Below are 17382 nucleotides of genomic sequence, written 5' to 3' on the forward strand. Positions count from 1 at the left end.
CTGTCAAAATTAACACTGTGTTGAACTAAATAAGCGCGCTTCTTCATTCAAATGTGCTACTATTCCGTGTCTTTCTATGTAAACACTAACTTAGCCTGCCGTGCAAAACCAGTCCGCTTAATAACGTTACAATTGTCTACACAAACCACGCGTAAACACACACACACACGTGCACAACTGCACTTCTCACATGTACACCTTCAAAGACAAAAATACGACGATATAATTCAAGTATAAATATGTAAACAACACAAGTCGCTAAGCATATTATATAGTTAGTGTATAACTTGTACCACATAGAGACGTCCTGCTCTAGTCGTTTTTGCTGCGGCTCCTGTTCAACTGCAGCCTCTGGGTCTGATTCCGGATCATAGATGTATGGCTGTATCTGATTAAAAGCCATATTTTTATTTTGAATAAAGTTTTTCCCGCTGTTAGGGATGACACAGCTTTACGACGCACTCGACTCAACACAATAGCAGCAGCGCGCACACGTCATTATTTAGCTCTGCTCACACGATACGCCCCCACCCGCTCTGCTTTTTTCGGAAAGACTCGGAACAGCGCATCTTTCTTATATAATTATTAAAAAAATAAAGACTTTTCGGAGATATGCAGGATGCAATGCTACTCTATAGGTACTCAAGATTGACATGACACTGACTGAAACTGAGTGTTTCACCCCCCCTTTAAGCTCCCGCAAAGAAACGGGCATGAAACTGGACAATTGTTTCTGAGGGGCAACAGAAACAATACAATCATTGCCAACAGGTGAAATTCGAGATCTAATTCCATTAACCTTACCAATAAAATGTTTTAAAAACTCTTCACACATGACAGCAGAAGGAATAAGTGCAGGAGTCACAGTAGGATGAAGAACAGCATTTACAGTAGAAAAAAGTACTCTAGAATTATTACAAAATAAGTACTCTGACTTTTAATTAAACATGTGATGTAATACTGTCATAATTTAAACTGTAAATTGTATTAAAATCTGTCATCTGCAGCTTTGTGACAAATAACGATTATTTAGTCATCAATTTCACAGATTTGTCTAATCAAACGTGGAAAATAGACTTATAACTACCACTAATAATTTTAATTTCATATAAACAGTTTTCTGATTGTTATAGTTCAATTATATTTAGTCATAGAATCTACAAAACACAAAACATAACATTTATGGAATGCAAAGTCTTGTTTTGTAAATTATTAGTTCATCATTAACTAATAAATTGAAAATTACTTATAACTGAATCTACTAAATATATGTAAATTAATTAATAACAATCACTAAATCATTTATGAATGCATAGTCATGTTTTATAAATCATTATTTAATCATTAATCACTTGTAAATGACTTGTAATGGAATTTACAAAACATTCATAAAATGTTAGCATTTCACTTGATAATCATTTATGAATGTTTTGTAAATGATTAGCTCATCATTAACTAACCACTTATAAATGAATTACAACTGAACGTTTTTATAAAGTGTTACCCAACAAGACACATTCTACAGAAAGAAAAGGAGGCAGCTACAGCCACCACAGAAGAGGCAGAGTTTGTGACTGCTGTGAAAAATACAGATATAGACTCTTGCCATGACATTGACTTACCACTCTTATCTTACCTTATTTCCAAGAGAAGAGTTAGACCTCTTGATTAAATGGCTCGGGCCAGCGTCTAAGGAACAAGCAAAAAGTATCCTAGCCATATACAGCCACAACACAGCTGCAGGGCTAAACATGGTTTTGCAAAGACTGGAAGAGACCAATGGAACCCCAGTGTCAGTTGAACATTCACTCATGAAGAGGATAGAGGAAACGACTGGTCAGAGATACCCACAGCTGAAATAGACCGCTATTTTCCCAATCCGAGACTTGTAGTAGATTAGATACCACCACTCAATGAAAATGTTCAGATCTTCATCCTGCTAGGAAGAGAAATTTTACGAGTACATAAAGTGAGGCAGCAGTATAACGGAGACCATAAAGACCCCTACGCCCAATCTCTTGATCTCAGGTGGGTTATCGTTGGAGACATTTGTTTGGGACGGGCTCACAAACCACTCATTGTCAGAGAGTACAAAACACACACACAAGTAAAAGAGACACTTAAGAGAAAAAACACTCACCGATCAAGAATTGTGGACTCAGAATTCCATGGTAAAGTGACAGAAAACTTGCAGCCAGTCTTCGACAGATTTGATGATGAAAAAGTAGCTGTCAGTTGAAGATCAAACATTCCTGGACATATTGTACAAAGAAGTTTATATGGATTAGGCAAAAAGCTGGGTAGTGCCATTCTGCAAACCCTCCGCCGTCTTCCAAACAACAGAGGGTAGGCCTCTGCGACGACATACACTAGACAAACACACAGACATGAAAGAACACTTCCTGGAGTTCATGAAAAAAGGTATTTGAGAATAACTTAGCAGAACTAGCGACAGAACTTGAGGAATATCAAGAGAGGTGGTACTTACCTTCTATTCAGGGTCTATCATCCTCAAAAAACAAATCATATTAGAGTGTTTTTTGATTCGAGTGCCAAACATGACGATGTGTCACTTAATGACGTGCTGCTCAGCGGGCCAGACTTAAACAATGCCCTGCTGGGTGTCTTAATCCGCTTAAGGAAAGAGAATATTGCAGTCACCACTTCATCCAGCAGATATTCTACGCTTTTGTTGTTCAAGAGGATCATCGTGATTATTTACAGTTCCTCTGGAATAAGGATAACAACTTAAACAATAACATCACAGAATACAGGTGCACATATTTGGCAACAACCCCTCACCATCAGTTGCCATTTATGGTCTAAGAAGAGCTGCACAAGGACATCAAGGTAAATGCGGCACAGACAGTAAGAAGTTCATCATGAGAAACTTCTATGTGGATGGTGGACTGATGTCAGTTCTAACAGAAGATGAAACTAGCGATCTTCTAAAGAGGACTCAAAAAATGTTAGCAGCATTAAACTTAAAACTACACAAAATCGCTTCCAATAGCAGCAAGGTCATGATAGCATTTGCCCCTGAGGACCTTGCAAAAACTTAAAAGACCATGACTTTGGTGCGGATCCTCTCACGCGGAGTCTTGGACTGATATTGAATATGGAAAGTGACAGTTTTGGTTTATAAGTATCCTAAGAAAGGTTTACAAGAAACAGTTCACAAAAAGAGGCAACTAATCTACAGTTCAGCTCTTCTATGATCACCTGGGCTTTGTTGCACCCATCATGGTTCAAGGAAAGGCTTGCGTCAGAGAACTGTCATCCAAAGAATAGAATTGGGATGATCCTCTCCCATCAGACAAGCAAATGTCCTGGAAGTCATGAAAAGTCTCTTCTGGAACTAGAGAAGTTACACATCAAATGAAGGTATGTGCCTATCCCTCTTTCTTCACCCAATGTTGAGAACTCTGTTTATTCTCTGACGCCTCCACACAAGCTATTGCTGCCATAGCCTACCTGTGCGTCACAAATGATAAACCAGTGCCACTTAGGATTCATTATGGGCAGAGCGAAGTTGGTGCCACATCCAGCCCATACAGTTACACGTCTGGAACGTCTGGAGCTGTGTGCCGCAGTCCTGGCAGATGAGATGGCGGATCCAATCTGCAGTGAGATAGACATTGAGACGCAAGCCGTGAGTTTTCAATGACAGCAGGTTTGTTCTCGGGTACATCCATAACACCTCCAGAAGACTTAATTTGTATGTTGCAAAACCGAGTCAATCGCATCAGGAAATTAAGTCATCCATAACAGTGGCAATATGTTACCAACAAGTAGAATCCAGCGTATCACGCCACCAGATCCACGTTGGTAGACAAACTTGGGTCCTCTAACTGGTTCTCAGGCCATGGTTTCTTTAAGAACAGCAGTGAGCCTCCGCAGAGCAACAGCTTTGACCTTGTTGACCCAGACCTTGATGTTGAGGCTCGGGCCCAAGTTGCTGTCAACTACAGCAAGGCTACAGAGGGTCAGTTCAACTCAGCATGTTTTGAATGATTTTCTAGCTGGAAGAGACTACAAGCCATCACAAAACTTGTAACAAGAACATACTCCAAGACTCACAAAGGGGATGTTGATGCACATTGGCAAGCTAAAACAGTTGTCATTCTTTGTGCCCAGCAAGAATTCTATAGAGAAGAGTTCAAATGTTTGGAAGACGGGATTCAGCTCTCAAAAAAAGAGTAAGAGCTGAGAAAGTTAAATCCTTTCATTGACGAGGATGGACTCCTTCAGATTGGAGGATGCCTTACCAAGACTGACTAACTAAGAGATAAGAGACATCGTGTCATACTACCAAGAATTTATCACATAGCAACTCTGATAGTGAGACATTACTATGCTTTCCATCAAGGTCGTAATTTTACTGAAGGCACCATCCGGTCAGCAGGAGAATGGATAGTATGAGGTAAACGGAATGTGCCTATTGTCCTCCATTACCGTGTGAGGTTAATGTAAATGAAATGGCACCACTACCAGCTGACAGACTCATCTCAGAACCCCCTTTATAAATGCTTTACAGCATTATTCTTTGCAATCCGTGGGTCATTCAAACAGCTTCGCTCTGACAGAGGCACAAACTTTAATGGGAGTGTGTGCCAAGAGTTACAATTCAACGCTGATACTAGGAATAGCACATCAGAATCTGGAAGGGATGTTGCTGCAGTCTGACTCAAACCGCCTCACACATGAAGTATTGACGACACTGATAGCAGAAGTCATGGCCATTCTAAATGCCAGACCATTGATTCCAGTGTCAACTGACCCTGACAATTCTTCAATTTGCAACACTTGCAATGATTCTCACTCAAAAGATTACTCGGTGACAGTGCCTACAAGGTGACTTTGATTATAAGGATCTTCACAAAAATCAGTGGAAACAAGCGCAGTGTCTGGCAGAGAGCTTCTGGAAATGATGGAGACAGGAGTATTTGGTGACTCTTCAGAAACATCATAAGAGGACTGATGACAAGCCAACCATACAAGTGGATGATGTAGTTTTGATGAAATACAGTTAGGATAAATGGAACAACTGGCCGTTTGGACCCCTGCTGCTCCCGACGAGCTGGATGGTGCCTTACATGGCTGACATCGCCGTCGGTGTATGAATGGGTGAATGTGAGGCAAAATGTAAAGCGCTTTGGATGGCCATAGGGTCCTATTAAGTGTGCTATATAAATGCAGTCCATTTACCACTACCTAATATAGACAACAAAGTCTGCAAGGTTGAGGTTAAAGTTGTATGTCCTGTTTAACTGTCTATCCTTTTAAAAACAGATAAGACCATTGTTAAAAAATTTTTTAAAAAATGCAAATGGAAAACTGTGCAAGCATTAGGAGTGTTGATAGACTCGATCTACTCCATCTGTGTTTGATCATCGCTCTGAATCTGATCTGGAAACTTGTCTTTCACAAATACGTGATTTTCTCAGCTTTTTGTTCAAAATTTAGCTTTACCTGTTTCAAGGGGGGTGCCAGGTGTGCGAAAAAAAAAAGGGTTATTAGATTTTAAATATTTCAGTGCATGTTGCTTTCAGTTGAGACAGTTGAGCAAACATGCATTTTTAGTCTGGAACTAGGCTTAATTCTTGTCTGTGAAACCAGGGGTTAGTTGACGAAAACTTGACCAAGCAAAAACAGAACAAGGTTGACTAAATATGACGAAAACTTAAAAAGTAAAGTAAAACAAGAAATTGACACAGGACTAAATTAACACTACTGAGAGGCGAGTCTAGGAATCCAAGGTAGTCTGTGTATGTGGCTATGTAAACAAGGCATTAACTTGAATGTAAAGTATAGTCTATAATATAAAAATAACCCATTTTGAAATGCATGCATGAGTTAAAACAGGGAGAGAAGGTCAGAGCATGACTCACCTGGCATACCTGTAAAGGCCAGGGCTGGGTTTGCGGCAGCAAGGGACTCTTGCTGACTCTGTTGGCTCTGGCCAGGGGTCAAAGGTCGCTGATTGGTCCCCGCACGCATCACCTATAAGGAGGTATGAAAGAGTTGCAAAATAGCCTAAAGTAAATCACTAGCATCTAAAGCAACTTGTTTATTTAATCATTGACTAAATGGTAGGGCTTGGATGGTTACCGTTTTACCACAATACCGTGGTCACATGACGCCTGAGATCATCACAGTCATCGCCGCAAAAAATAAATAAATACATTTTACATTCCAGCCTGCATGTTCACTTTATAGTGATGACGTTGTCGTTTTTAAAAAAAAAAATTTTTTTTATAAAAATACATAATTTACTATAGGCTACTCTGTATTTTATCTCTTTACATAAATACTATTTTCTACTTAAAAACTATAATTTTATTATTTTACTAACCCAATTAGGACTCATCTGCGCTAGGTTGCACATGAGGGAAAAAAGTAGCTTGGTTCCACTTACCAAGGAGTTGTACTTTTTATTTGAATATATCTTACATAATATTTTCTACTTAGAACAATAATTTCATTATTGACCCAGTGTTTTGATGTGAATGCTGTTTTATGTGATTATTACCACAGGGGGGAAGCACAAAGCTTTGTTTACAAGGGAAATAAATTCGTAGATGTTACGCAGCCATAAAAACAAAGGCTATGGATTCATACCAAATGAGAGAGGATTTGCCATCTTTTTAATTGTTTTGCAATCTGGTCATCCGATATTCCGATTTCTGTGAATTTTAACAATAGGCCTAACGTTAGTCCATTTTATCCCATGGGACATCTAGTTTCTTTTCCCAAATCTTCACTCGCTTCACACTCCTTTTCGCAGGGAATTATAAACGTTTCTTCCTTTCGTTTGGTTAAGTCTATTATACTCATTCACATCTTTTACTGTGATAAAGTAGAAAAACACTGTAAGATGAAATTTTATTTAACACAGTTTGTGCTTGTTATAAGACTTGAGGCACGTTAAGTTTATTTTAATAGCGTGCAGTTCACACCCAGCAATTTTACTTTTGTTTTCTCTAGCAGTGCATAATCAAACATAGGCTAAATATCTTGACCCTGTGCAATATAAAACTCACTCTTTAGACGTTTTACAACAAGTGTTGCTTTGCAACATCAGGAGAAAAGATATTCAATATATTCAAGAAGGTGTCTATCCATCTCGTGTCCCACATTCATCTCAAAGCGCAGACCGACATGACGCATCTTTGCGGGGAAATAGGCTATGAAACAAATCATTTTTAAACATATATATAATTTTCTTATAGTCTTAAGATTATCATTATTTACTTATAATCGTTTAAATGGTTTACATGCTGTAGTATGTTGTTTCACTGGCATAAAATAACATGCTTAAAGGGGGGGTGAAATGCTGTTTCATGCATACTGATCTTTTTACACTGTTAAAGACTTGGAATCCCATACTAAACATAGACAAAGTTTCAAAAGTTAAGGTGGACGTTTGATGGGAGTATTTCTTTGTCAAAAATACTACTTCCGGTTAGTCATAAGTTTCGGCAAGTTTTTTTCGATCATGGGTCCACTTGACGTTAATAGGTCGGAATTTCCTTGTATGGGCCGTACGGGCATTTCTACCGGAAGAGCGTGAGAGAGAGAGAGGGAGAGTGCGAAAGCAACAGGCTACGCCCATCAAAGCGCTGGCTCGTAGGCTGCGCTGCACAGGTGATGTGACTTCAAGAAATTAACAATGTCACCAAAAAAGTGCGTATTTGGTTGCCAGACCAAGACAGTCCTGTACAGATTGCCAAAAAACCCCACGTTAAGGCAACGGTGGATGTAATTTGCTTTTCCGGATCAGCAACTGAGTTGCGCAAAGGTTTATGTCTGTTCACTGCATTTTGGTGCCGACTGTTTCATAAACAAGGCCCAGTTCGACGCCAGATTTTCCGATCGCCTAATGCTGAAGGATGGAGCAGTCCCAACGATAAAGGTCCCAACGTTAGAACCGCAGGCGGTGAGTAAGACTGCTTCAAATGTCTGTGTTTTTGCCTATGCCCATCAAGTAGCCCAAACATGATCACGTATAGTTAATTGATCAATGGAGCATGCGATGTGTAGTGCGTGTACATTTGTTTAGCTGGCCACTATATGTGTAACTTTATGTTTGTGTATTGTAAAAGCACTCCAAACAACAATACACAAAGAGTGGGGAAATATGTTGAACTAAATAACCGCGCTTCTTCATTCAAATGCGCTACTATTCCATGTCTTTCTATGTAAACACTAGCCTGCCGTGCAAAACCAGTCCGCTTACTACAATTGTCTACACAAACCACGCGTAAACACACACACACACACACACACACACACACACACACACACACACACACATGCACAACTGCACTTCCCACATGTACACCTTCAAAGACAAAAAATACGATGATATAATTCAATTATAAATATGTAAATAACACAAGTTGTACCACATAGAGAGGTCCTGCTCTAGTCGTTTTTTGCTGCTGCTCCTGTTCAACTTCAGCCTCTGGGTCTGATTCCGGATCATAGATGTATGGCTGTATCTGATTAAAAGCCATTTTTTTTATTTTGAATAAAGTTTTTTCCCACTGTTAGGGATGACACAGCTTTACGACGCACTCAACACAATAACAGCGGCACGCACACGTCATTATTTAGCTCCGCCCACACGATACGCCCCCACCCGCCCGGCTTTTTTTGGAAAGACTCGGAACAGCGCATCTTTCTTATATAATTATAAAAAAATAAAGACTTTTCAGAGATATGCAGGATGCAATGCTACTCTATAGGTACTCAAGATTGACATGACACTGACTGAAACTGAGTGTTTCACCCCCCCTTTAAGAAATGAATGTTTGAGCATTTAATAGTGATCGACCGATATATCGGATTCCCGATATTTTTCCTGATATTTAAGCATTTTCCCATAATCGGGTATCGGCTTTGTAATATCGGCTTTTCTGATAAATGGCGGCATCTTGTGGACGTTTTGAGAATTGCATACAAGCGCACCATTAAAGGACTGCGTCTGAAGGGAGATTATCAACAGCTGTGTTCAGAGGTAAAATAACCTGCATCCCTTAATTAATCAACTTTGTTTAACATAACAGTTATACAAAATTGAGATAACCTCAAATAAGATGTTGATATGTATAGGTAGTTTAAACTTGGCGCTAGAGACGCACTCACTGACGGAGTCAGTCAGGTAATCCGTCATCATGTCACAATAAAGATGCAACTTCACATGAATGAAACAAAACAGCCATGAATGAGAGCATGTTGGAAATAAAAGCGCCAAACTTATTTATCTCTTTGTGTTTATTCTCAGTCGCATTCAGCCGTTCTCTCACCGAGTTGTTGCTCTAGCATATAGGCTAGATAACCATGTAAACAAGACCGACTCATTTAAAACTCCTTAAATTATATTAATGTCTGCTATATAACATTTATATAATAAACATCTAATTAATTACAGCTCCGTGAAAATTAATTATTACGCCACGAATGAGAGCATGTTAGAAATAAAAGCACCAAACTCTTTCTCTCTCTGTGTTTATGCTCAGTCGCGTTCAGCCGTACTCTCACCGAGTTGTTGTTCCAGCATAGGCTAGTCACTGTACATGTAAACAAGACCGACTCGTTTAAAACTGTAGTTTAAAATGAATGCTTATATTTATGCTCATAGTTATGGGGAGTTGATAGACTCAACTCTCATTTATATTCTCCGTTTGAAAACATTAGACTTTATAAATGTATTTTGCCTGTAGTTAATATGGCTTTATTTATAAATAAAAAGGTAAAACAGCATTAATGTTAATAAAACTTTGCACTGTATTTAAAAAAAAAACAATTCTGACTATTTATTGATGTAAATGTCTTTGTTCTGTATGTGAGTGAAACTGCAAAAATTACACCGTTTAAAAAGCTCAGTTCAGTGCTGTTGCTGTAATTGTAAAAGACAGAAATAACACAATAAGTAAATATCGGTTCTATATCGGTTGTCGGCACATAAACATGCAAATAATCGGTAGGAAAAAAAAATCAATATCGGTCGATCACTAGCATTTAATTTTAATTATTTCCCCGCCAAACACGGAAATTTCCATTATTTGCGAGAAAACGCTTCCAGGCCAATAACGGACTTTTCCGTGTTTCTGTGTTTCCGTGTTTTCACTGTCGGACGCTAGGGGGCGCTATTGAGCATCTTCTGAACGAGAGTACTGAATCTCCTGATCAAAACACACGCAAATAAGACACAGTGAAACGAGTGATCGCATGTAATCATATGCATATGAAAAATAAAGTGATCATCGTCAATAAACAGCATATGAATCAAAACTGGCGAATGTTACTGAATGAAATGTGGACCCAGGATGATGGAAAATGTGGAAATGTGATGATTGTGCAAGCATTAGGAGTGTTGATAGACTCGATCTACTCCATCTGTGTTTGATCATCGCTCTGAATCTGATCTGGAAACAGTCTTTCACAAATACGTGATTTTCTCAGCTTTTTGTTCAAAATTTAGCTTTTTTTATGAAAACCTACCCATATTCAAGTGTCGATAAAAAAGGAATGCATGAAGCTAGAATAAAATGTTTTTTTTTGTTTGGTTTTTTTTGTTTTTTTTAAAGAAGAGGGTCAGCTCTTTATTTTGATATTGCATGCTCAGATATTCATTACACAAAATATTCAATGGGCTATTACATTTTTGAGAAAATTAAGAAAAAAACCCTGGCGGTGGCTGGCAACTTTTTTTTTTTTAAACGCTGGCAGGGAAAGAGTTAAAATGTAGGCTATATATCTGGCATAGACTACAGTAGTTTTACTCTCAATTTAATTTACAGAGCAAACTATGGAAGAAAATTTGTGTGTGTAGCACTCACATACGCACAACACGTCTTTTTAAGAAGAAAAAATTAACCAACTTTTGTTTTAAATTTTTCTGTATAAACCAGTTTATAATTTGAACTGTAACTCTGTCTAAGGGAAACTGGGAACTCAAATTTTTATAATGTTGCATTTTTTTCTTGGTTCAGTTCAGTTTTTACAAGGATCCACTTTTTTACATTTCAGCAAAACATGAATTGTCATTTTGTTATGAATTATTTTAAACTAGTTGAGTGAAGATCTAAGTGATAAAAGTACAGATCCATTAATGTTTTTACTATTGAAGACCTGTGAAATGTTATACAACAGTGTATAACATGTCAAATAACTCATTGCGCTTCATGTGCACATGCCATAATATATACATAGTAAGTTCACAGTTAAAACAAAAACAAAAAATTGAGGGACAAGTGGAATTTATATTATGTTTCTTCGACATTATGCCACAAGTGTTGTAGCCTTGGTTTAGTACAAGTTAGCTCATGTTACATGATGAACAAAGCTTATAATATGTTGATATGTCATCAACCTGTTGTCCTGGTCCTGGACCCTGATTGGACGCCTGTTGGTTGGCAGAATGACTGGCGGCAGCTGCAGTCGGTTGCTGGAAGAGGTTGGCTGGATACACGCCCCAAGGGACTCCATAGTACTGAGGAGGGACTACAGCCGGGCCTGTAGGAATAAATGATGAGCTGTAGACTGAGGACTCTCCATATTTAAGATCCAATGATTGTCTATATTATGATTGATATTTATAAAATGTGTACATGCCTATACCTGCAAGTGTTGCGGCTGCTGCCAATCCTGCAGCGGTGTAAGGGTCTGTTCCAGGAGGGGCGGCATTGATGATGTAAGGGTTTGGCACAAACGCAGGTGCAAGGCCTACCAGGGGGTGGGAGGAAACAAGAATTAATTCGGAGACTGCCTCTCTTACCCCAAAAATACCCATAAACAATCAAACACTAAACATTAATTCCGTATGCAAACAAATTTGACGGGATCAAAAGCGCTTAACCGTACTTTTGGCAAGTTCACAAGCTTGTATAATAACTCGAGCTCGGTGAGGTACCTAGCTCCAGACATAGCTACTCCAGCCACTACTTTCCACAGCCATTTGAAAAAAAAAATGTTTTAGCAACACAAATACCATGTTTATGAATTCTATGTTCCAAAAACATATATGACCAGGAACATTGTGGCGGGAAAGGGAGACTGATAAGGAAGTATAAGTACCCTGTATGAAAGTATATGTCTTTAAGAGGTTATGTTACCGAGATGTTGCTGTTGGGCTGCAGCAAGGGCGTACTGTTGCTGCTGTGCTGCAGTCAGCTGCTGAACTGTGAGATGACTTGATCGCTGAAACAACTAAAGAAACATAAACAATTTATTATATACTTTTATTAACAAATTTCGTCCTCTGCATATGCAGCAACCAGAGATTCTCCAAATGCACAATACTGTTCACTCTATTAATTTTATTCAGCAAGGATGCATGAAATTTATCAAAAGTGAAAAGCTATCCATAACCTTTCTATTCATCAAAGTTCTGATATATTACTGTTCTAATAAAAACATTAAAAAAGCATAACCTTTTTTTTTCATAGCAGACAATAAGAAATGTTTCTTGAACACCAAATCAACATACTAGAATTATTACGAAATTAGACGATTGGAGTAACGGCTGCTGAAAGTTCAGCTTTGCCATCACAGGAATAAATTCAATTTTAAAATATATTAAAATAGAGAACCAGTCTCTTAAATTGTAATATTTCAAAATATATGGCAGTGAACAGCAGGCAACGAGAATGTCAAGACTCATTTCAGAGTAATCTGCTTCTGTGAAAAACAAACAGTTCCCTTTTGCCTTATAAAGCAAGTATTTTTAGGGAGAATTAACAAAATTCTAGAAAAGATCTGAAGCTACCAGAACAAAGCAGTTTTTTTGGGGAAAAACAGAAGTTTGAGGTGTTCAGAAACAAGAACAGAAATCTCCAATTGTCCAACAGCTTATCTTTCCATGAGATAATTTAACACTTGCATTTGTCCAATTCATTCAAGGTATTCATTTAGTAGGTGCGTTAGTTAGTCTATCTTTTAGTTAATACAATAAATTTGATTTCACTTGTGCTTTCCTTTTGTTGATAATACTGTAAGAGGCTATACAATTTAAAACCTATCACAAATCCTTCGAAGTGGACAGATGACAAACTCCATCCAATTGAAATGTATTGAACAAATGCCTTTAACTTTAATTGTTCTTTAACTGTTAAAGGGTCATGAAACCCTAAAATATTTTTGAGATGTTAAAAGATATGTACAGGTTGCAAATCAGTGAAAACACTAATAGCAATCAAACATTTTATCAATAAATGGAAATTTGTTATTTTTGTGTTTTTCAATTTCATTCTTTTGGTTTGAAACGTCAAAGTCAAAGCAACATCACAGAATCTGAGGTATATGCATTAATCTGGAGAAGTGATTGGCTGCTGAGGCTGGAGTATGATTCTACGTCCTATGTTTCTGAGCATTTCTTTGGATTCATTATGAGAGTAGAGCTTGCTCCAATCGCTGTGCCGTAGTATGCATAAGATATCATTGCATGAAAAGGTATCATTTATATCTTCCCTCATAGCTGTTGTTCAGAGATATGGGTTGTAAGTGTTAATTTCCTTAGTCTGACAACACAAAAGGGTTGTTTACATTTTCCCACAATTATTTTTGCATTTTCCCACAACACAACCAGAGCTGAAGTTTGGGTGCAAGTGGTTGGTTTGCTTTGGCCTACCAACACACATGGAAAATATGTTTGTAGCAAAAAAATTATACTGGAGAGCTTTATGAATTTTTATGAATTTTGGGACTGGTAGAATCCAGGTTTGCGATCATAGTACAACAAGATGTGCATCTTTATAACACTGCAACAGGAGATAGAATAACAAGTCTGCACAAAAATAACACTGTTTTATTACCTATTCCGGTGTTTACAAGCAAGATAAAAGGAAGTGTAAGTAAGATTTTGGCCAAAACTGTTACTGCAGTTATATCCCCTCTCCCCCTCCTCCCTGACTCGAGGTTGCCAGACAGCCTGCAGGATCCAGAAGGAACGTTTGTAGCTGCAGCTGTGGTAACTAAAGCAGAGCTGGCAACCCGGATGCCGAAACACTACTGACTTTGTGATTGGTAGATAGGTGGAGGGTGGCGCTTCAGGCCAAAACACAACATGTCAACATCAGTTGAGGGCTGCAACAACAACTTTTAAATGGCAATATCCTGGCCAGACTATTTTTGTCAGTAATATAAGTATTTGAAATGAACATGATTGCTTAATGTCTAGTGACATATAAGGGCCATTTTATGATTAATTGAAATACATTTCTTATATACAGTTCCTTTAAATGCACTTAATATCTTTATGCACTTAAAGGGGACCTATATCCCCCTTTTATACGATGTTAAATAAGTCTCTGATGTCCCCAAAGTAGAGCCCATATTAAGCATCAACGTGCAACGTGCCAGTTGGCAACACCAGCTGATCCACAGTCATGGTGCACACCACAAACATTGACAATTGAGATCATCCGTGAAGTGCATGGCAAGTTGGCAACTGTCAGGAGACAAACATTGCTTGAATAACAATTAAAAGAATATCCCCATCAGTTTTCTTAACTCAAATAAGCATGACAAAATTTCTGACCGCCAAGTTCAGTTTTGCGATTACATGTAAACCAAGAGTGAAACGGAATTAGCAAGTAATTACGTTAGGTTGTTACAGTATAGTTGACTGACTGTCAGTTTAACTCTGACAATGTGACTGAATCAGATGCATTTCTTTAATAGTGTGACAGTTTGACAGCATGACATATCTCTACCCTGCCCGTTATTTTGAAAAAGTATGTTTTACAATAGTTTACAGTATGATGTTTTCCAATTCAAAATTATGGCTTATCATAGATTTGGGCTAACCACAAACTTAGTTAATGCCGTGGCTATCAGTGGAAGACTTCTTCAGCCTAACTTCTTCAGGAACTTATTCAGCCTAAATAAAGTAATGATTACTGTTAGGATGTACAGATGTACAGGACAGAGGTGTCTGCAGGTATATATTAGGTATGCAACAATACAGTTAGTCCAGGGTTCAATACATACCTCGGTTTTTAACCACGTTTTTCGCTTTGGTTCAGTTTTTTTAGTATTCTATTGTTAGCCGACAGGAACAGAAAAGGGTTAAGGAGAAAATGTTTTTATTGCAATAATCTTTCTTTATTTTACTTAAAAGACTTGAAAACCCTTATATATATATATATAGATTTACAGTGGCAGTTCAGAGTTGTACAGTAGCAATTAAGAATGAAATTGAATGAATAAATGTAGGCTAAAATTAAAACTAAATATCCTTCAATATACAACACTGATTAAAAGCTACTGTATTAAAGGTGTTTTTGCAACTGCGTTTATATGTTAATCTTGTGTGTATTTGACAGTATTAGCACAGTAAGACTGTCCAGTAATCATGTGTGTTTGATAGACGTTTAGTGCACGCGCTCAATGCAAAATAGTGCATAGAATGCGAATGAAATGTTTAACCGGCAAGGCTTTAAAACGCGGCTAACACCCCCTAACTTTAGTGGATATGATTGGATATTTGCTCATATCAGCACGTAGACTCACAGGCACACTCAAACAGAGCCGAAGTACAGGCTCAAAAATACAAATGAGATTCAATCTCTCCACACTACCAAGCTCTTCACTAAAATGGCTGCCTCTTTTATAGGCTTTGTCTCCTCCTACTTTTGGAACCATTTTATACCATTTTAGGGGGAAACCCTATATAGGTTACAAACATGTTATAAACAATAAACAAACAAACCTTCCTGGCATTTCAACTCTAAAACATATATTTTTTAACATCTATGAACAAGTACAAAGCTCAAAACAATAAAGACAAAACATATAGAGAAACACTTAGATCCCAGGTTCTCTCCCTCCCCATGAGGTCAGAACCAAATTAAGTAATCTTTGATGAGCAAACGCTAGTTTAAATATGGCTACTTTCCATGTGTACTGGTTTGGCAAGTGAGAGTTGCACCAGAAGGTATGTGTAGCAGTTTGAAATGCATTGAAGTTAAACTGATACTGAATTAAATAAAATAAACTCTTATGCTTAAGAGTTTATTTAAAGATGTCATGAACTGGCTTTTTTTCTTTTTTTTTATACTGTTGTCTAAGGTCAACTAATGATGTTTGTGGTTTTTACATTCAAAAACATAACTAATAAGTAATAGGCTATTTTCTACACTGGTTTTGAGGCGCTCTTCAAAACGCTGGGTTTTGATGGGCATGCAGCATTGGAGACTTGGAAGTAAACGCCCACGACTAGGATTGGATAATATTTGCATATTTAATGAGCTTAAGCTCCCCTGTCAGTTCACATGATGGAGGGGGGAGAGTGAGGGAGAAGCGGCAACCAGAATGATTCTCTCGATCACAGGGCTCGTAAACGTCAACAATCGATTGATTTCTCATCGATTGATTGGACTATTATTTTTATATTACACATGGCCCGCAAGATCGGACAATATAAGAGCAAACCGAGTGCACATACATACACGATCAGCGCATGCCAGCCTTCAGATATCAACGAGAGAGAGAGAGAGAGAGAGAGAGAGAGAGAGAGAGAGAGAGAGAGAGAGAGAGAGAGAGAGAGAGAGAGAGAGAGAGAGAGAGAGAGAGAGAGAGAGAGAGAATAGCAGAACAAGAATGGAATATAATGAGATTCATCGGCCTGCCGGGCTTTGTGAGCCCTAGCCCATACGTGTCTGAATCCGTATCAGGATTCCTGATATCAATCCCCGTATCAATCCCCCCCTGCGTCCGCCTCCACCCTGGTAGAGCCGAGCAGCAGCCTTCACTGGAGAAGCAGGGTGCCGGACGCGAGGGAGGCGCCCAACCCGTCAAGCGCACGGGGACGTGGCCCTGAGACGGGCCGGCTAGGGAGAACAGGAGCTCCTCGGGGGGAGATGATGTTCGCATAAACTTATAATGTGCCCATTATAAATCAAAGCACGAGATGACAGGGGTCGAGGAGAATACCGGAAAATCTGACAGAATGGACAATATTTGTCTGTATGTGCAATACACGAGCCGCGGTTCAGCTGCGCGCGACCAATGCTGCCTGAGCACAACGAGCGCGTGGCTCCCGCTCTCCATATGCAAAGCTTCTGCGCCACCTGCGCGTGCAGTGTGAAACCGCCGTTAGCGTAGAGTTTCTTAACTTTTTCGCTGCCGAAAGCAGAGCCGTGGGGACCAACTTCGCCATGCTTTCATTGTTTTGAAGGGCGAGCTGAAATGACGGGAGGGGTTGTGTCGCGAAGATTTGCTTCCCCCTGTCTGCACTTTTCTCAGACATACGTTCTCCACCCACACGACACAGAATTTAATTACAAATATGTAAAATTCCGGGGAAATCTGCGTTAACACCAGATTCCGCGTTTATATGCAGATTCCGCGTTAATATGCCAATTCCGCGATTCC

At 38.7% G+C, this 17382-nt stretch overlaps 1 protein-coding gene across 9 annotated transcripts in view; it reads right to left on the reverse strand.

Moving 5' to 3' along the window:
• Positions 1 to 17382, reverse strand: part of pum2 (pumilio RNA-binding family member 2) — a 224951-nt gene that overhangs the window by 127431 nt on the left and 80138 nt on the right. For 5 of the 9 annotated variants that reach the window (XM_067417376.1, XM_067417371.1, XM_067417374.1 and 2 more), the window contains exons 8-11: positions 12123 to 12216; positions 11623 to 11733; positions 11381 to 11523; positions 5892 to 6003 (exon numbers count right to left, since the gene is read on the reverse strand). In XM_067417376.1, the coding sequence (XP_067273477.1) occupies positions 5892 to 6003; positions 11381 to 11523; positions 11623 to 11733; positions 12123 to 12216 (460 nt within the window). The remainder of the gene's footprint in view (positions 1 to 5891; positions 6004 to 11380; positions 11524 to 11622; positions 11734 to 12122; positions 12217 to 17382) is intronic. The other 4 variants (XM_067417377.1, XM_067417370.1, XM_067417375.1 and 1 more) reach the window with 2 other exon arrangements.

The sequence above is a fragment of the Pseudorasbora parva genome, chromosome 15 (assembly GCF_024679245.1).
Source record: "Pseudorasbora parva isolate DD20220531a chromosome 15, ASM2467924v1, whole genome shotgun sequence".
NCBI lineage: Eukaryota > Metazoa > Chordata > Actinopteri > Cypriniformes > Gobionidae > Pseudorasbora > Pseudorasbora parva.